Source organism: Gobio gobio (assembly GCF_949357685.1).
Source record: "Gobio gobio genome assembly, chromosome: 5".
NCBI classification, from domain to species: Eukaryota; Metazoa; Chordata; class Actinopteri; order Cypriniformes; family Gobionidae; genus Gobio; species Gobio gobio.
In genome coordinates, this window is record NC_137101.1 from 45,855,302 (window position 1) to 45,876,929 (window position 21,628).

Here is a 21,628-nt window from a genome sequence, read left to right on the forward strand (position 1 = left end):
TAAGTAGAATTATAAATAAATCAAGTTAAGATAAAAATAGGAAATAAGATAAAAATAAAAATATAAAAAATATGTGGATATGATAAGTGAGATAAACTGTAGACTTAAAAATAAGTGGTTAACATAAAATATATAATATGTATATATAAAGAAGTATAATGTGCAAGGTTTATTACAGGTTGTTACGCAGTAACAATAGGGACGTAAAGTGCAGTGCAATTGCAGTATGTGGATGTTAATGTTAAAAGACTGGATGTTTATGTGTGTGCGGGGGTGAAGTGAGTCACGTGACTGAGTTCAGGAGTCTTTTAACAGTTATAGCGCCACCTATGGTCCGATCTCTATAAAGCTTTGTATGCTTGTTAAGGATCTAATGTCACACATGCCCACCAATTTTCCTGAAGTTTTCCTTTAAGATTTATAGGCTATTGAGTGTGTTTTGCTATGTCCCTCTTCTAAATCACCCTGCTATAGCCATTCAAATGCAAAAGTTGAACTTTTTTTTGATAATTAATGATCTAGAGAGTCTAGAGAATTGTCCTAGACTGGTTTGGGTCCGATCGGGCAAAAAACCAGGGACTAGTTTGCAAAAGTAGGTTTTTAACATAATTGCAAATATTTAATGAACAATTTGATTGACAGCAATGGTTCTAGAGGCAAAGTTGTTCAATATGAGGAGATCTATCAAATGATATGCATATTTTGTGGATGTGTGCAACACCACGTGATTACAGAGCCATACAACTCGTTAGCGCCAACTAGTGGCTGATTTCTTTCAAAATTCTTATAGACCTCTAGGGCCATGAGTCAAACATGCCCATTGAGTTTCGTTCTGATCGGCCTCTGTTAACCTTGTCTAATAGGTGCTCAAATTTAATTGGCTGTGGCGGCCATGTTTTTTGAGATACGCCAATGTCCTTATAGACATACATGGTACCTTGGACCAAGACACTGCATACCATTTTTCAAGTCAATCGGACTAGCGGTCGGGTGGTTATAGCCATTTTCATGTTTTTTTCGTGTTATAGCGCCACCATGTGTTCAATCATCGCGGTTTTTTTAGCGTGACCAAAAACTGAGCCCATACACATGTGTACCAAGTTTGATGAAGATATCTCATTTTGTTCTTGAGTTATAGCCATTTTAGTAAAATAGGCTCCTCCCACAACATTCGTTTTCCGCCCCTTGGCAACCGTGAATAGAAATTTCAACTTTTTTTCGATAATTATTGATATTCAGACTCCAGAGAAAATTTCTGCACTGGTTTGGTTCCGATCGGGCAAAAAACCTAGGACTAGTTCGCAAAAGTAGTTTTTTGACAAAATTCAAAATGGCGGAAAATCCATCATGGCGGAAATGAAATCGGAGATATACGTTTTGTTCGTCATGGACTCACCTTTCCAATGATATAAGACACTTGAGTCTACGACATACGGTTTAGGAGTTATGAGCAGTTTCGCGCAATTGATTGCTATAGCGCCACCTATAGGCCAATCTGGTTCATAATTTGATAACCTCTCCTCGATTTGTGTACTACCATCTGACAAAGTTTCAAAGTTCCAGCCCTTACGGTTTGGGCTGCACGATGCGTTTTAGCGGAGAATAATAATAATAATAATAATAATAATAAAAATCAATACAATTACAATAGGGTTTCAGCACTTCGTGCTTGAACCCCTAACAAGCAGCATTTAGCGGGGTTCAAGCCTTTAAGGCCTTTAAGCACACAAGCATCAAAAGACATTAAGTTTTATTTAGCAAGATTTTAAACACTGAAATAAAAGATGGAAAAGTCAATTTTCAGGCAATATAGGCAATTTACCATAGGAAACATATGGTTTTAAAAGGTTTTTAACAGTTATAGCGCCACCTATGGTCCGAGCTCTATAAAGCTTTGCAAGCTTGTTAAGGATCTAATGTCACATATGCCCACCAATTTTCGTGAAGTTTTGAGTTTTCCCTTAGAATATATCAAATGACATGTATATTTCGTGGATGTGTGCAACACCACGTGATTACAGAGCCATAAAACTCATTAGCGCCAACTAGAAGCCGTTTTATTTGAAAATTCTTACAGACCTCTAGGGCCATGAGACTTGTCTAATAGGTGCTCAAATTTAATTGGCTGTGGCAGCCATGTTTTTTAAGATACGCCAATGTCCTCATAGACATACTTGGTACCTTGGACCAAGACACTGCATACCAATTTTCAAGTCAATCGGACTAGCGGTCAGATGGTTAAAGCCATTTTGATGTTTTTTCATGTTATTGTGCCACCAAGTGTTAAATCGTCGCAATTTTTTTATCGTGACCAAAGACTCAGCCTATACACATGTGTACCAAGTTTGGTGAAGATATCTCATTTTGTTCCTGAGTTATATCCCTTTTAGTAAATAGGCTCCCCCCTGAACAATTATTTTTACGCTCCTTAACAACCGTGAATATAAATTTAGACGTTTTTTTGATAATTATTGATAAACTGACTCCAGAGAACATTTTGACACTGGTTTGGTTCCGATCCGGCAAAAAACCTAGGAGTAGTTTGCAAAAGTAGTTTTTTGACAAAATGCAAAATGGCGGAAAATCTATCATGGCGGAAATGAAATTGGAGATATACGTTTTGTTTGCCATGGACTCACCTTTCCAATGATATAAGACACTTGAGTCTACAACATAGGGTTTAGGAGTTATGAGCCATTTCGCGCTTTTGATTGCTGTAGCGCCACCTATTGGCCAATCGGGTTCATACTCTGACAACATTAGCCTCGATTTTTGTACTACCATCTGATAAAGTTTCAAGTCTCTAGCATTTACGCTTTGGTCTGCACGATCACAGTTTAAATATGATTGAACAATATTAGTTTAGAGGATAAGGCAATGAGTGGTCTTCTGCTGCCATCTGGTGGCAATTTTAGGTAATACGCCATAATATATTTGAAATAAATTAATTTGACAAAATGTAATTGTAAATATTGTAATAGTGACTTTATAATGTCTAAATAGGAATTATAGAACATGATAAGTAAATAGTATGACAAAATGACCATTTAAGCCCAGCAGGTGGCAGCAGAGAACCACTCATTGGCTCATTTTCATTTTAAATGTCTGTTTTTCATTTAATGGGCACATTTTCCAAGTTAATGTCTTTAAACGTGCTTAACTCACATGCACATTTTGTTGGAGATATAGATATTTGAAATAAATGATGGGTAACAAATAGCTTATTCCAGGTTTTCCCCTTTAAAACATATTTTCAGGCATTATTTTAATTGTAATTTAATAATTATTGTAAAAACATTAATCAACTGAACAAATTAATTGATAAACATTGACAAAATGTCATTTGCAACATTTATTATAATGATTTTATAAAGTTTAAATATGCTTAGTAAGCAGAATGAACCAATGAGTGGTCTTCTGCTGCCATCTGGTGGCAATTTTAGGTAATACGTTTTAAACATAATTGTGAATAAATAAATAACAATTTGATTGACAGTATTGGTTCTTGAGGCAAAGTTGTTCAGTGTGAGGAGATCTATCATAATTTCTTCACATTATGTGGATGTTTTTTACCCCACCTGATTACAGAGATGGAAAATACCATTTACAGCCAAAACAGGCAATTCACCATTGGGAATACATGGTTTTCAAAGCTTTTTAACAGTTATAGCGCCAACTATGGTCCGATCTCCATGAAACTCTGCATGCTTCTTCAACATGTTATGACATATATACATGTCAATTTTCGTGAAGTTTTGAGTTTTTCTTTAGGATTTATAGGCTTTTGAGTGTATTTTGCCACGCCCCTCTTCTAAATGGCCCTGTTATAGCCATCCAAATGCAAAAGTTCAACTTTTTTTCGATAATTATTGATCAAGAGAGTCCAGAGAATTGTCCTACACTGGTTTGGTTCTGATCGGGAAAAAATCCAGGGACTAGTTCGCAAAAGTAGGTTTTAAACATAATAACAAATATTTAATGAACGATTTGATTGACAGCAATAGTTCAAGAGGCAAAGTTGTTTAGTATGAGGAGACCTATCATATGATATGCATATTTTGTGGATGTGTGCAACACCACGTGATTACAGAGCCATTAAACTCGTTAGCGCCAACTAGTGGCCGATTTCTTTCAAAATTCTTACAGACCTCTAGGGCCATGAGTCAAACATGCCCACAGAGTTTCGTTCCGATCGGCCTCCGTTAACCTTGTCTAATAGGTGCTCAAATTTAATTGGCTGTGGCGGCCATGTTTTTTGACATACGCCAATTTCCTCATAGACATATATGGTACCTTGGACCAAGACACTGCATAACAATTTTCAAGTCAATCGGACTAATGGTCAAGTGGTCATAGCCTTTTTCATGTTATTACCATGTTATAGCGCCACCAAGTGGCCAATCGTCGCGATTGTTTTATCGTGACCAAAGACTGAGCCCATACATATGTGTACCAAGTTTGGTGAAGATATCTTATTTTGATCTAGAGTTATAGCCTTTTTAGTAAAATAGGCTCCGCCCTGAACGTCAATTTTTAAGCCCCTTAACGACCTTGAATCCAAATTATGACTTTTTTTCAATGATTATTAATATTCAGACTCCAGAGAACATTTTGGCACTGGTTTGGTTCCGATCGGACAAAAAACCTAGGACTAGTTTGCAAAAGTAGTTTTTTGACAAAATTCAAAATGGCGGAAAAATTTGCATACCGGAAATGAAATCGGAGATATACATTTTTTACGTCAGGTATTCAGCTTTCCAATGATATAAGACACTTGAGTCTACAACATACGGTCTAGGAGTTATGAGCAGTTTCGCGCAATTGATTGCTATAGCGCCACCTATAGGCCAATCGGGGTCATAATTTGATAACCTCTCCTCGATTTTTGTACCACCTATTGGCCAAGTTTCAAGTCTCTAGCCCTTACAGTTTGGTCTGCACGATGCGTTTTAGGTCTGAATAATAATAATAATAATAATAATAATAATAAAAATCAGCACAAATACAATAGGTGTTCAGCACTTCGTGCTTGAACCCCTAATAAAAATCAGTACAATTACAATAGGGTTTCAGCACTTCGTGCTTGAACCCCTAATAATAAAAATCAGTACAATTACAATAGGGTTTCAGCACTTCGTGCTTGAACCCCTAATAAAAATCAGTACAATTACAATAGGGTTTCAGCACTTCGTGCTTGAACCCCTAATAATAATAATAATAAAAATCAATACAATTACAATAGGGTTTCAGCACTTCGTGCTTGAACCCTAATAATATAAAAAATATTTGAAAATATTATTATAATGTTGCGTATAATATTATAGACAGCCACTTGATTGAGAGATTTATTTGTGGGGGAATAATTACTTTAATTTTATTCTTCTAATTTGATTAGAGTCTTACACACATGATCAGTGATGGGAATAACGGCGTTACTAACGGAATCATTTTTTTCAGTAACGAGTAATCAAACGAATTACTGTTCCTCCCGTTACAACGCCGTTAGCGTTACTGAGGGGGAAAAAAGCGGCGTTAGTCACGTTACTATAATTGAGCTCACTGAAGCGCTTTTCATCCGCTCTCTGTCAGTCGGACCTGCAACGTGTGTGTGTGTGTGTGTGTGTGCGCGCGCACCAGCCATGCGTGTTGGGGGTGGGTGCGGTGGTGCACATAACTGATGATGATTGGTGGGTGGGAGACAAGGTTGAAGTTGATAGGTTGAGTTCACACCTATTTTTTTCACGGTCTATGGTTCACACACACACACACACACACACACACACACACCAATGACGCACACTAGAGGTGTGCGATACCGCTAGATTTGGTATCGATCCGATACCAAGTAAATACAGGGCCAGTATCGCTGATACCGATACCAATATCGATACTTTTTAATAATTAAGGTGGATGCGTCTTCAACCTAAATCTAAATGAATTTTCATGACTTTTAATTTGTTTTTGTGATTTGCATTTTGGGTTATTAATCAGTACTACAAAAGCTTTTGTTCAGAAACAACTTTTGGTTACTTCTGTTTTATTTAAATAAACAAAGTTACAAAATGATTACTTCACAAATATAAAAAATGTAAAAACAAATTTTCTTTTCAAATAGCATGTTAACAAAAAATGTTTCTCCTCTTTAGTGCACTTCTTTTCAGGATTTTTTTCTTAAATAAACAAAGTCACAATGTTTTACATACAACGCTCCTCTTTCTCTCTGCTGCCATTCTCCGCCTCTGACTGACTGCTGTTAGAAATGCGCGCCTGACTGCTGGTGGTAGCGCTAGTGGTGAGTCACGTGACGGTACAACACAGGAGACGGGGAGGAGAGCAGCGTCGAGCACGAGCAGCACTCTTGAGAGCTTGCTCTGCTCTGTGACAGCAGCAGCATTTTGACAAACACGGCCAGGTCGCAAAACGAGAGAAACTGAAACTTAAGTATCGATATTTTCACGTTGGTATCAATCAATACCGATACCAACGTTGGTATCGATATTATCGATATTAGTATCGATCTGCCCACTTCTAACGCACACGCATATGCACATTCAGCGATGGTCCAACGACTTCAAAGGTAGCTTTCGCAAACTGGAAGTATAAGCGCTACTTTTCCCTCGTTGAGGTGAAAGGTAAGAATATTTATGTAACATGCAACTTATGCCCAGGAAGAAAGAGTCTCTCCACGCCGGTGGCAAGTGATTCTGAAGCGCCTCACATCATCATATGCCACAAAATTAGTGGCTAAAAACCCAGGTGATAACGTGAGCTCCACTACCAAAGGAAAGTATAATACTGATAATATTTACACAATATTTACACTATAGTAGGCCTACTGATAATATTTACAATAATGCATTGAATTTGATAGGTGTCTCTTACATTGTCCCACAGCAACATTACAATAGTGTACATTAATGTACAATGTTTTATAATAATAATTTATTCTATTTAGTGTCCAATTCATTCATTTAACATATCTAATATTGGGGGCATCCAAGTTATTTGACATATTTGAACATTTGAAGGAAAAAAAAAGTAACGCAGTAATTACTTTCCCTGGTAATTAGTTACTTTTATAATGATTTAACTCAGTTACTAACTCAGTTACTATTTGTAAGAAGTAACTAGTAACTATAACTAATTACTTTTTTAAAGTAACGTGCCCAACACTGCACATGATGTACAATTCCTCTGAGCCGTGCATTAATTTGAGTGATGACCACTCATTTATATAGATCAGTGGTCATGACGGATATTATGGGATGGCTTTATGCAGATAATTTGATCTTGACCCTTAAAAAACTTTAATTAATGCTGTCACGTAACAAATATACTTCCAATTGAATTAAGATTAAAAAATTTAAATAAACATGTAAAGGGTGTAAAAATATTATAAAATCGTGAATATAAATAATTGGGAATCATGTTTAAACAAAATCTATTATAACTTTTATGTTGTTTTAGTCGCTCTGCTGTTTCCTTATAAAGGAAATAAAATAAAACAATTTTTGACAAGTTTTTTGCCAGGTGGCTTTTTTAATTATATGATGTCATTACGTTGCCAGCCAATCGCTGCACTGCTGATCGTGGTTTCGAGTATCAATGCATATGCCCTCTTCAGGGAACACACAAACATGCGGTAATCTTAGATAACTTAATCCAGATATTTTAATCCAATCCGCAAATTCATTTGACAGTCCCTCCAGAAAAACGCGATTATGCGATCGCGTGATTTAACGCATAATCAGCCAAAGTCCGCATATTCATGCGGGGGCCGCATTTTTTGAAATACGCCGCACTTTCGCTGCATAAATTGCCTATTTCCGCGTGCAAAATATGCGGGGCTAGCATGATTTCATAATCCCCGCATTTTCGTTGCAAAAAAAGTCATATATATTAGCAGAAAGTTGAAAAATTTTCGTTTACCTCACACAAGAGCCGCCATTTCCGCCTATTGCCATGGGAACGTTTTGAAGTGACGTGATTACCCGACGCGAACGTCATCGAAAAGCTTCAAACCCTGTGGAGAAACCATAGATACCGGTGAAACCATGATGAAGCACAAACTCCCATTGGCCAACAAAAATAACAGCAAAAGAGCAAAGCAGTTTCCCTGTGTGCTGACTGATTTCAAAACACAGCATCATGAAGCTTTGAAGCGTTATGAATCAATGAGTCGATTCAGCGGTTTGAAGCGTTATGAATCAATGAGTTGATTCAGCGGTTTGAAGCGTTATGAATCAATGAGTCGATTCAGCGGGTTGGATCGCCAAAGTCACGTATTTCAGCAGTTTGACACGCGATCCGAATCATGAATCGACTCGATGATTCATAGCATCATGATGCTGTGTTTTGAAATCAGTCATCACTATATAAGTCGTTATTTAGTTTTTTTTGCACACAATAACTATTATCGTCGCTTCATAAAGTTATTGTAGAACCACTGTAGTGAGATGGACTTTGTAACGACGTCTTTAGTAGGCTACCTTTTATGGGTCTTGAGAGTGTACATTGTGCCAATGGAGGCCTTTCTGAGCCATCGGAATTCAACTAAAATATCTTAATTTGTGTCCAACAACATAAAGGGAAGTCATTAATGACAGAATTTTCATTTTTAGGTGAACTAACCCTTTAAGAGATTGCACTTTGTGCATTGGAAGCACTCAAATGTCTGTTTTGTATAGCGACATCTGTAAAACAGGAAGTTATTTATTAATTTTTTCAGAAGTTGTAGCATATTCCTTTTGTAAAGCTACAGAACTTGATTGACTAAATGTTTTGTAAATTTGAGCCATTATTAAGGTCTTCAATAAAACAAGATGAGAACTTAAATATTCCAGCACTTTCTGTGATGTAGTGCTTTTTTTCTCCTTCTCATCAAACCGCAGTTTTTGCAAGTTCCCGCAATTTTATCGCATAAAATTGCATAAATATCCCGCATTTTTCATCGCATTTTTTAAGAAAACGTGCCGCATAATCAAGGATTTTTGCCCGCAACAATCACAAAAAAAAGCCGCATTTTTCTGGAAGGACTGATTTGAAGAACCAAATTAGCCAGAGATCAGTTATTAGGATTAGAAGATCTGGGATCTGTCAAATCATCTCAGATGTATTAAGTGAGGTACAAAGAACGGACCCCTGGTTTGTATTTATAGCCATTATCCAAAATTCATTCTCTGGACAAAGATTTGTAGAATATTCATATTCTTATTTTTTTAAGTATCAACACAAGACCTCTCAGAGGCAACAGGGAAGTTTCACATTGTCCTTCAGTTCACTGTAAGTGGGAAAATTAATGTTTAATCTTTATTGCAACTCTATCAGGAATGCAGTTTTTTATAGTCTATATGGTTATTGTCACAATCTCACTCAGTTTGGACTTTTCCCCTGTTGAGTTTGTTGTCCTGATTTGATTTCTTCATTCAGTTCAGGCGTGTGTGTATAATTTATTCTCCTTCTGTTTCTGTTCATTGCTGTCGGGTCTTGTTCAGGTTAGATGTTTTGTAAACTGTTCTCTACATGTGGATTATTGCCTGTGGATTTATTCAATGCTGCCTTTTGCCTTTATCATCATGTTCGTGTGCCTTTTATAACACAGTGTTGTGACAGTTATTACGTTTGCAGCAGAGGCAAAGTCTGCACTATGAGTCCGCACTGTCAATTGTGTCACGAGCCTTTTAAAGTGTTTAAACACATCATCATTGTAACTATTAACCATTGTAGTTCAATTCTAGTTTAATTAATCTGTCCTGCAGCTCCGATCTTTCATCTAATGCGGCAACAGAACGTAAGTTATGTTTTGATATTGAAGACCAATGTTTAATATTGCTTCATATACTATCACACAAAAGTCTTGCAAAAACTGCAAGAGATTGTTGAGAACCATGAAGACATCCTTGCAATGCAAAGATCATCACTGGCTGCTGTATCTGTGACCGTGACGGAGGAAGGAGCCATCCTGAAAAATAAACCATGCCAGTGCAGGAACTTCAGCATCTTGACACAGAACTGGGAAATAAAAACGGAACAAGATTTTAATACATATGCAAGAAGCTTTAATGTATAATTATGTTAATACGTGTAACAGCAAAGGGGAACACTGAAAACGTGGCAGATGTTAGTAGTAGATTTGCAACTGGTGAAATAGGGGCAGGTACTTAACCTTGGTGCAAAATAATGGATGCTATTTACACGCTAGCAGCCTAAAGTTCAAAATATAATCAAAATATAAAGGCTCTTTGTAATTGAAGTGATTTGGTTCTGGAGTTGTGTCAGGAATAACCTCCGATGTCTTGACTGAAGAAGATCTCAGTAGGTGACTGAGTAACCCGAGGCAGAAGACGAGCTTTAGAAATCAAGCTGTATTGTTGTTGTTTAAATGTATTGAATTTGAAATGCGATATGTGTGAAGAAAGGATTTGTAAGTTACTAATGTAATGTGTAGTCCTCTTAATTTACAGTGGCATGTTCACACCAAGGATGATAACTACAATGATAACTATATTAGCATCCACTCCAGCCGATGATATCGTTCTGTTTATTCTAAACTCTGCGGATTTGTTGTCTGTCACTTTAAATTCTCGTGCTCTGAAAGCAGGATGGATTCTGATTGGCTTTCAATGTTTTTATAGTTCGTCAGCTGAAAAAAATCATTCTGGAAGTGATTTCACCCATATTGTTTCTCTGTGATGTTATTGTTATAGTTGTGGTGTGGACTCTTGTGGGTGCTTACATTTAGAGTGATTTTAGAACTATATCTTTAGCGTTATAGTTACCTTACTTGGTGTAAATGGGCCTTAAAAACATGGGCCTTGTTTCGTTAAGAGACATTAAGAGACAATGAAAGAGAAATGATTGTCAGAAAGTTTGCAACAAAGATGCAGACATGTTGAAGGAGATACCAGTAGATTCACAAGGGGAAAAAAAGATTTGATATACTGCATTTGCAGTTTTCAAAGGCTGCCAATGGAAGGGAAAAGCTTAGATGGCACTGGCTTGCTTACAGCAAAATAGAAAATGCTTTTCGCAAACTTGTGTGGTTGGAACAACAGCTCTTGACCTGTGGTTATATTAGTACAGTTCCTTGTTAGTTTAAGGTGTCGACATCAGTAGCTGGAGTAGGGAGAAGGGTATGCGTAGATAAGCGAGGAGAGAAATCAGGGTGGTGTCCTATGCTCTTTCCAGGTCAGTTAGTTTTATTGTTTTATTGCAGGGTGTTTGATCTCATGTTCTGTCTTAGCAGGAAAGGCAGTCTTACATCGACATTCGACATCATTGATTTCACCGCAGCACAAGTTCAGCGGAGGGACAAGAAACATCCACATCGTCATTATTCATGGTTAGTAAATACTACTTGTAAAAAATCGTATCACAATAAGTGTATTTTTATTGTCAAAACATTTGGTAACTAAACAGGGTTTCATTCAGTTTAGTGACAACATGTTAAAATGTTTACATGGTACAGTGACTGGTAGGCTACTTTTTTTATTAGATTTTGACACCAATTTCAAATTGTCAATTAATACGCTTGCATTTTGATTCTTATCTTGATTCATTTGGATAAATATCAGGTTCAGTAGCTACATGTTAATTTTTCTCAAGGAAAAATTCTCAACTAATGCTGTAAACATACAGGGAGCCTGTCAGGTGGTGTTATTATTAAAAGTTAAAATTACTCATTAATACTCATTAATATAATGCTGTTTTTATAATAATAATGCTATACATTTTTGGTGAAATGAGTAAAAATATAACACAATTAAATGGCTTTCCTGAGGTAAATGTAAAGTTACGTGATATGTAAGGGATAAAGTACATCCAGCCGGTTGTTACTGCGAAATAATCCCAGATAGGGTGATCAGGACTGTTCTGCAACACTCTGAAGGGGTTTATTCTGCGAAAACAACCAGCTGGATGTACTTTATCCCACTTATTATACGGCTACTTGCCACAGTAAACAATTAGACACAAAATATTGACTTAAGTTGAAATATTTTATTAGCTCTTTAAACACAAAGCATCCGAGAAGAAAGCAGTTGCTAGCAAGTGGCAGATTCAAAATAGACGGACATTTAAGGATATGGTACAGTCAAACCCCCTAATTACAGGACATTTCACCACATAAATAATTATGGGGATATGAGATATTAATATGAGAGAAAAAAAAATTATCGTTTGCTGTTCGTAATCGTACCTGTTTGTTATATAGCAGCAGCTGCGTTTGTATGTAACGACAGTGAGTCCACGATACCAGAGGACATAATTAAATAATTGTCAACAAAATATTGATGAGTTTTAATATTTTATTAGCTCACCAAACGGAAAACTTAAACGAATAAAAAAACGTTATGCAATGAACATGACACTGATCGAATGCGTCTTTATTCTTCACATTGTTTTTTCGAAGTTTTTTCTCGAAACATGACTTGAAATGTAATGATTTTATTCTCAACATTGTATTTCAACGACTTTTCGAAATTTACTTTAGTTTAACCTTGCATTATAATGACTTTAAACTCCAGATGGTTGTTGTTTTTTTTATTATTGTTTGGCCCTAATCTCTTCCATAATCTTGTCTGTTGGCGTCAGTGTCCTCTTTGCTTTGTGATTTTTTTCCCCCTGCATGAGAATATGGTTGTGTGGTGTGAGAGCCTGAGAACCAAGTGGCAACCTTCCAGTCTCTCTCTTGAATCCAAAACGGAATCCAAAGAATGCCCAACTTTACAGCAGAATTATTATTATTATTTTTACATATTTTTGTTAACATAATATGTTTAAATATGTTTACCAGTTTAAAAGTTGCTGATGTCCTGACCAGTGTTCACATGACGATGGACAGGAGTCATAATACCATATTTGATTTCAATTCAAGTCATTCAACTGTGCTCTTAGATCACGTCTGTCTGCTGAACACTGATTGGCTAAAAGTATGTGCCAGCTGAATCTATGCTGGGCCTGTGTGTTTATTAACGACATGATGACTGGTTTTATAGAGTACATGCACACTTGAGTTTAAAATTAAGATGTTTGAAAACCGCCAAACGGATCCCAAACCAGCCCAAATTTTATCTGCCCACCCAAGCCCATTTTTACCTGCACAATCACAAACCAGCCTAATCTGGCAACACTGAACGCAGCCCTGTTTGAATACAGTGTCATTAGTGAGCGAACTGAAAAAGCGACCTCTGTGTTTGATTGGCTCTGTCTTGCAGCATTTGTGTGCGTTCAGAATCAGATCATGGTTCATATGAGCAGAAAAATACAACACAATTATGCTGTAACATAGGTTATTCATATTGTATGCATAATTTAATCTTTTTAATTAAAACAAAATGACTGGTTAAAAAAAAAACACCTTAGTATCTATATTTTTATTTGAGTATCGATACTTTTCGTTGCTCACATCAGTATCTATCTATCTATCTATCTATCTATCTATCTATCTATCTATCTATCTATCTATCTATCTATCTATCTATCTATCTATCTATCTATCTATCTATCTATCTATCTATCTATCTATCTATCTATCTATCTATCTATCTATCTATATATGGGTCAAAGACGAAATAGGGGTTTTCAAGCATCAAAAAAATAAATGTGTAATACAGCTTTAAATTTAGTTTTTTCCTGTACATTAGAATGTGTCCTGTTTAATTTTATATTTTCTTATAAAAAATAATGACTATCACACATTTTTTACCATGATTTACAGAAGACACCCACTAAAATGTCATTCAGTGTAACAATATTTATGTATCAGAAAATCTTATTAGGCATATTTAAAACAGGAATCATTTGATGGCATATTAAAGGACTCTATTTAAGTATCAAAGTCCAGCCCACAAATACTAATTAATTGTAATTTTTAAATCTTTATACTTTGCCACTATCCTTCAAACCACTAGGTTTACCTATTTGCCAGGAAGAAGTTTTTGTAAGGAAGTGAAAATCATTTAAAATAGAATAAAATTTTGTATGATCACATTATTTTATATATTTTAATGATTACAGGTTAGAATAAGTATATTGTTTAATTTTTTACATAAATATATCTGTTACACTGAATGAAAAAAGCATTACCCTGAATGACGAAATTCTACTTCAGCTTATATTGCAGGCCATAAGCTGGCCATCTATATCAAAAAATGAGCTTGACCAGTAAAGTTAATCACAATTATTCACAACATCTATTTATTTTTAAAAAATTCTAACAATATAAATGTTTTTTTGGCATTTCACTGAATGACGTGCGGTTTTGTAACTTAGGATACCACACCATGAAAAGGTGGAATTATCAAATATTTAAGAGTAATGAATTCACTTTTCTGCAGCACCACATGGTCTTCAGGGGGCCTTTTGATGATGTCACAGACTGTAGAATGACTATCTGTTTTTTATATGATTTCAGAATGGCTTCTTGATCCTGTTACACTGAATGATCTCTTACAAACTGGATTTTCGGGACAAAAGTCCCCTGGTTATTTAAATACTTAAAAAAATAAGTAAGACATAGTCCTTTTAATATAACACAGCCAACACATATTTGAAAATGCCAAGAAAACAAATATATTTTTTTACTTGTTATTTCATACATTTATTTAAATATGTAATGGCAAAATCAAATTCCGGACCATTACGCTGAATGACAATTTTACACTTTGGAACATTATTTCCCCTAAATGTTGACATTTTATTTTGACAAAAGTTATTTGAAATAGTAAAGTAGACAGTTTACTTGCATTTAACATGTTTTTTATGTATATAAAATGACTTTTGTAAACATAATTTGATGCGGACACCAAAATTGTCACGTCTCGTCTTTGACCCATATATATATATATATATATATCTCAATACTTCATATCGATACACCCATCCTTAATTAGGGGTGTTGATGGACTCTACTGTTTCTGTGTTTGATCATCGTTCTGAAAAAACGCTGGCACTGGCTGGCAACTTAAAAAAAAAAAAAAAAAAACGCTGGTGGGGAAAGAGTTAAATGGTCTAATTGAACAGACTTAATCCTGGCTTAATCTAAGCCCTCTCTGTGAAACCGGGCCATTGTGTTTTTAGTTCAGTGCCTGTCTTTTGACCCAGTTTCCCAAACCCAGTGTGTCTGATTATCTATCCCGTTCACCTGTCGTCTCATTAATTATCTTGTTATCTCCTGTGTATTTATACTCGCTGTTCTGTTCAGTTTGTTGTCTTGTCTCATAAACAAGTGCGATGCATCGTCGAAGAAATTAACTAGGCAGTTACGGCAGCTTCCCCAAACTGTATTGTCACAAACTTGTAGCTTAGTTAGTTAATAATGTCATGCCAGTAGTTGAGTAATAACTTATTTTAATGAACCAGTTTGAGATCGAATTAATGCCACATACATTATGGACATGGCATCATTTTGCTTTATTTCCAGATTCAAGCATGGGTTCGTTCTTGCATACTAGAGCATGTACACATATATGCACCCTTAAAAAGTGGCGATTTAAATCCCTTGACAAACTAAAATAAATTAAGGCCTTTTTTAAATATTAGAAGAGGTTAGAGGTTCAGCAAACACAGGCTTGAACTATGCTGATAACAACAGAACATGACCATAGTTGGCAAACAGTGCTTTTGGGAAACACTCAAAATGATAAGCCTTCCAGACAACTTGTTTAGACTAACAGCCGTTTCACACATACTCTGTCTGCTGTACATATGCGGTGCGTGTTGCGGTACGTATGCGATGCAGGAGCCGCACGCGTTGTTGTGCTTTCACAGATGCCGCGTTTGCAGTGCATAACTGATCCGGGGCTGTATACCTGTCACATGCCTGTCTCGTGTAGCAGATGTGGTGGTTTGGTATTGTCTCTGTCTAGTTCCCACCCCCCTTGTTATCTTGTTATTGGTTTCATTTGCCCCACCTGTGTTCCCTCATTACCTACCTCATTTGTCCCCTTCTTAAGTTCCTTTGTGTTTGCAGTCTGTGTGGTATCATTGTATTGTTAACGTCCCCCGTTTCCCCGTGATCACTGTTGGTTTGTTTTTAGTTTGTATTTTGATATTTCTGATTATTAGGGATGGCTGACGCGAAACTGACGTTTCGGCGCTTTGCCGCAGATGTTTCGAAACATTGCTCCGAACTTTGATTCGAAACACCCATGTCACGTGACTATGGCTAAATGAAGCTTCGAAGTGTTTCATCAGGTGACGCCTGTCGAAGCTGCGTTTGATTGAAAGGGGCGGGAACCACACAGTCACATCTGTATAATTCCCCACAGTTTAAAAGTTAATCCATCTTCACCTCGTGGGTTTTTGTTTTGACTGATAGGTATAGACAGTGACAGCTAGTTAGGATAGATATAGTGTCACATTAATATAGGATAGTGACAGCACAGCATAAGTTAGAGATATATAATTATATATAGATTAGGTGATATATAAGATAGATATATTAATAGAATAGATTTTTTTTAGTATTAATAGAAGCCATTTTGGAGGGTGCAGAGGTAACTTTCTGTGGTAGAAGTGAAACATGGTAGAAGTGAAAAAGTACCTCAAAGATGCGTTTTTGCCCAGAACGCATGATCCATTAAAGTGTTAGTTCACCCAAAAATGAAAATTCTGTCATTAATTACTTACCCTCATGTCGTTCGACACCTGTCAGACCTATGAATCGGCGACAATAGTTTTTGTGTGCAAAAAAACTAAATAACGACTTCTATCATGATGACGATTTCAAAACACGGCCTCATGAAGCTTCTAAGCGTTATGAATCAGTGAGCCGAATGATGATTCGGATTGCGTGTCAAACCGCCAAACTGCTGAAATTTGGCGATTCAAACCGCTGATTCGACTCGCTGATTCATAACGCTTCGAAGCTTCATCAGATTTCAACTAAAATATCTTCATTTCTGTTCCGAAGATGAACGAAGGTCTGACGGGTGTCGAACGACATGAGGGTAAGTAATTAATGACAGAATTTTCATTTTTGGGTGAACTAACCCTTTAATTTATTGGAAAGAGAGCAGTAATTTTCCCTCATTTGTAGCCTATGATGTATACTTGCTAAAAATATTTGTGCATGCCAGCAATAAGTGTCCCTTGTGAGAGGATTTTTTCAAAGGCTGAATAAATTATATATGTAAAAAAAAGACAGCAGAGCAAATAATATTTTTTCAATAAAAAAATATGTGACATATTGTGGCTTAATTTATTTTATTAATGTTCATTTTTCATGACCAAAAAAAACCCTATAGTTATTCACAATGAGGAGGCAACAGGTTACAAAACCAATATCATTGTCAAGGTTATTTCAGATCAACACATGCAAGTGACCACTAGGTGTCGCCGTAGAGACGGGTGTCAGATTGATTCGAAGCTTCGAAACAATATGGCACATTTGCTTCAACTGTTTCAGTGCTTCATGAAGCCTCGGTCTGCCCATCACTAACCAACAGTGATCACGGGGAACCGGGGGACGTAGACAATACAACGATACCACACAGACTGCAAACACAAAGGAACGTAAGAAGGGGACAAATGAGGTAGGTAATGAGGGAACACAGGTGGGGCAAATGAAACCAATAACAAGATAACAAGGGGGGTGGGAACTATACAGAGACAGGAAAATAACAAACCATCACGTGCTACACGAGACAGGCATGTGACAATACCACAAACACAGCATTAGTTTGTTTTTATTCCAAATCCAAAAGTTGTTAAGCTACTGAACATGGTTTGTCATCATTGCAATTTACTAGTTAACACTCTTTCATAGATGTCACGTTTAAAAGCACTAAACATAAACAACGTTGTATTCAATTCCTTTATTCCAATTACTTTATATTTATATAACTTTTAGATTTATATATTACGTTGCTCATGCAACACAAGTGGCAAAACATTTAAACATTTTTTATAGTCAATGTTAAAATCACAAACATTACAATAAACAAAAAATCTTGTCTTTTATTTCATAAATCTTTTTTTTTTTTACAAGAAATCCTGCAGGTCATAAAGAACTTTGTTTTTCCCCTTCCAAGAAAGGACGAGTGCTATCCATTATGTCTCATTCGTTACCTAAATGCCAGGTAAGGTGTCGATTTCCTTGCTTTACCTGAGGCAAAAAAGCCATGTGATGACTTTGAAACAGAGTAGAATTATACATTATATTCAAATTATATGCATCTGTGGTGAAATTACTAGATTTTAGCGTCCCTGCATGTTTATTTTCACTAAAATATTTGTCACTTTAATTCAACGCGTCCAGCACAGCCAAAAATAGACTTGACTGATCGCTGACCTGCTGTATAAGCACCGTTTCTGGAGCGCACTGACGGACCGCATCCGTGTGCAGTGTGAAAGCTGTAATCCAGTAACATGGGTACAGGAAAAATATGCACCGCATACGGAGTATGTGTGAAACGGGCATTAGAGTAACAGTACTAGAGCATAAATGTTGAGACAACAAATGGAAAAAGTGTAAAAGGGAAAAGGTTTTTCTTTTTTTAAAAGGGGGGGGGGGGTATGAGATGGTAAAGAATACATTTTCACAATGAAATTACAATTTAGGAAATTACAGTTGTACTAAATTACAGGGTGAAACTGGTGCCAAATGCACAATTTTGAACCAAACACCATAATTATCTTTCCTTTCTTGATGTGCGTTGTTCACTCTCTTGACTGGTCATTTGAACATGCTGATTTGTCTGAGGTGCAGTTTTGCTGATGCACGTAGGGTAGGCCTACTTTAGATTTAGCTATAGGCCTATATTACATTAAAAACCTTTTTAAATTAAAACTTACAATAGGCTAAAAACAGCCGACTCTCATCTTTTCTTTCGTTTTAAAATCTTTTTTTACAAAAAATCCTGCAGGTCATAAAGAACTTGTTTTGCCACCTGCAAGAAAGGACGAGTGCTATCCATTATGTCTCCTTATTTACCTAAATGCCAGGTAAGGTGTCGATTTCCTTGCTTTACCCGAGGCAAAAGGCTGTGTTGACTTTGAAAAAGAGTAGACTTTACATTAAATGCATCTGTGGTGATATGACTAGAATTTCGCATCAATAAAAGTTAATTTAAATGCGGACAATGCGCTGTCACTTTAATTCAGCATGTGCAGCACAGCAAAAAAAAGACTCAGAGGAAATGATCGGCGCACTGCTGCAGACGCACCGCTCCTGGAACGCACTGCCGGACCGCACCCATGTGCAGTGTGAAAGCTGTAATCCGTTACGGGAAAAAATACGCACCGCATACGCACTGCAAACGGAGTATGTTATAGGTCCACATGTTAAGAGTGAAACTACTTCAGATCTTTTTCTTGTTGTCTTGCAGCTGTGAATCTGTGAAGGGCGATGGCGTCTGTTAAAGATCTGCTTGAGAAATCACTGAATGAACTGCTAGAAGATGAACTGAAGAAGTTTAAGTGGTGCTTAGAAAATGGTCATGAGTGTATAACAAGGTCTGATATGGAGAATGCAGATAGGTTAAAAACTGTGGATAAGATGGTAGCACGTTTTGGACCAGAAAAAGCTGTGACGGTCACGGTGGAGATCCTGAGGAAGATAAACCAGAATGAACTGGCTGAGCAGCTGGAGAACAAACACAATCAAGGTAACGTTTAATTCACTGTAGGTGGGTTGCACCAACTAGGATTTATCTTAAATCTAGATTAAATCAAGGTTTATCTACAACCCCAAATCAGAAAAAGTTGGGACAGTATGGAAAACGCAAAAAAAAAGAAAAGAAAAGAAGTGATTTCTAAATTTACTTTGACTTGTATTTCATTGCAGACAATATGAACACAAAATATTTCATGTTTTGTCTGGTCAACTTCATGTCATTTGTAAATATGCATCCTTTCCTGTCATTCAGACCTGCAACACATTTCAAAAAAAGTTGGGACAGTAAAGCATTTACCACTTTGTAATGTTGCCATTCCTTTTCACAATACTTAAAAGACGTTTAGGGACTGAAGACACCAAGTGATGAAGTGTTTCAGGTGTAATTTTGTCCCATTTTTCCTGCAAACAAGTCTTAAGATGGGCAACAGTACGGGCTCTTCGTTGTTGCATTTTGCGCTTCAAAATGCGCAACACATTCTGTATTGGAGACAGGTCGGGACTGCAGGCAGGCCAGTCAAGTACCCGTACCCTCTTCCTCCGCAGCCAGGACTTTGTAATGTGTGCAGAATGTGGTTTTGCATTGTCTTGTTGAAATATGCATGGACGTCCCTGGAAAAGATGTCTTCTTGAAGGCAGCATATTATGCTCCAAAATCTCTATGTACTTTTCAGCATTAATGGTGCCTTCACAGAAGTGCAAGTTACCTTTGCCAAGGGCACTGACACAACCCCATACCATGACAGACCCTGGCTTTTGGACTTGTCGCTGGTAACAGTCTGGAGGATCCTTTTCTTCTTTGGTCCGGAGCACACGGCGTCCATTCCTCCCAAAAAATACCTGAAATACTGATTCATCTGATCACAGTACACGTTTCCACTGTGTGATTGTCCATCCCAGATGCCTCCGAGCCCAGAAAAGTCGACGGCGCTTCTGGACACTGTTAACATAGGGCTTCCTTTTGGCCCAGTACAGTTTTAACTGGCATTTGTGGATGTAACTACGTATTGTGGTACTTGACAAAGGTTTGCCAAAGTAGTCCTGAGCCCATGTGGTGATATCGCTTATAGATGAATGACTATTCTTGATGCAGTGCCGCCTGAGGGATCGGAGATCACGGTTGTTCAGCTTAGGCTTGCGCCCTTGTCCTTTACGCACTGAAATCTTTTAATTATGTTATGCACTGTTGAATGTGAAATATCCAAATCTCTTCCTATCTTTCTTTGAGGAACATTGTTTTTAAACATTTCAATAATTTTCTCACGTATTTGTTGGCAAACTGGCGATCCTCGGCCCATCTTTGCTCCTAAAGGATTAGACCTTTCTTGGATGCTGCTTTTGTACCAAATCATAATTACAATCACCTGTTGACATCACCTGTTTCAAATCACATCATTATTTAACCATTTTACCTCATTACTAGCCCTAAATTGCTCCTGTCCCAACTTTTTTTGAAATGTGTTGCAGGTCTGAATGACAGGAAAGGATGCATATTTACAAATGACATGAAGTTGACCAGACAAAACATGAAATATGTTGTGTTCATATTGTCTGCAATGAAATACAAGTCAAAGTAAATTTAGAAATCACTTCTTTTTTTTGCGTTTTCCATACTGTCCCAACTTTTTCTGATTTGGGGTTGTAATAATTCTGTTGCACCAAACTTTAAACCTTGTTTTAAAAAAAGCAGCACATTTAAACCATCATTTTGGTCTTGGATTTAATTTATATTTAAAACAGATTAACTTTAATCCTGTTGCTTCATAACTTTAAACTCTAATTAATTAATTAATTAATTTTAAACTTACATGTGAGGAGGTTTAAATAAAATAAAGTGCACCTACAATTAAACTATGCAGATGATTGAACAGATATAGAAACAGTGGGTGTGTCGTCAGGTCTCAGAGAGGTGTTTATTACAAATAAAAATGAAAAATAAAGTCAATTGAGACGTCAGAGTGTGAGGGTCGTGGCGGACCGTGAGTTTACATCTGCTCTCGAGTCCGGGATGCA

The 21,628-nt window shown here is 36.7% G+C and overlaps 1 protein-coding gene across 1 annotated transcript in view; it reads left to right on the forward strand.

Moving 5' to 3' along the window:
- Positions 1-19,348: 19,348 nt before the first annotated feature.
- LOC307126549 (NACHT, LRR and PYD domains-containing protein 3-like) overlaps positions 19,349-21,628 on the forward strand; it is a gene marked incomplete at both ends in the record, with an annotated part of 82,444 nt that continues 80,164 nt past the window's right edge. The window contains one exon of the mRNA XM_079817133.1: positions 19,349-19,607. Within this exon, the coding sequence (XP_079673259.1) occupies positions 19,349-19,607 (259 nt within the window). The remainder of the gene's footprint in view (positions 19,608-21,628) is intronic.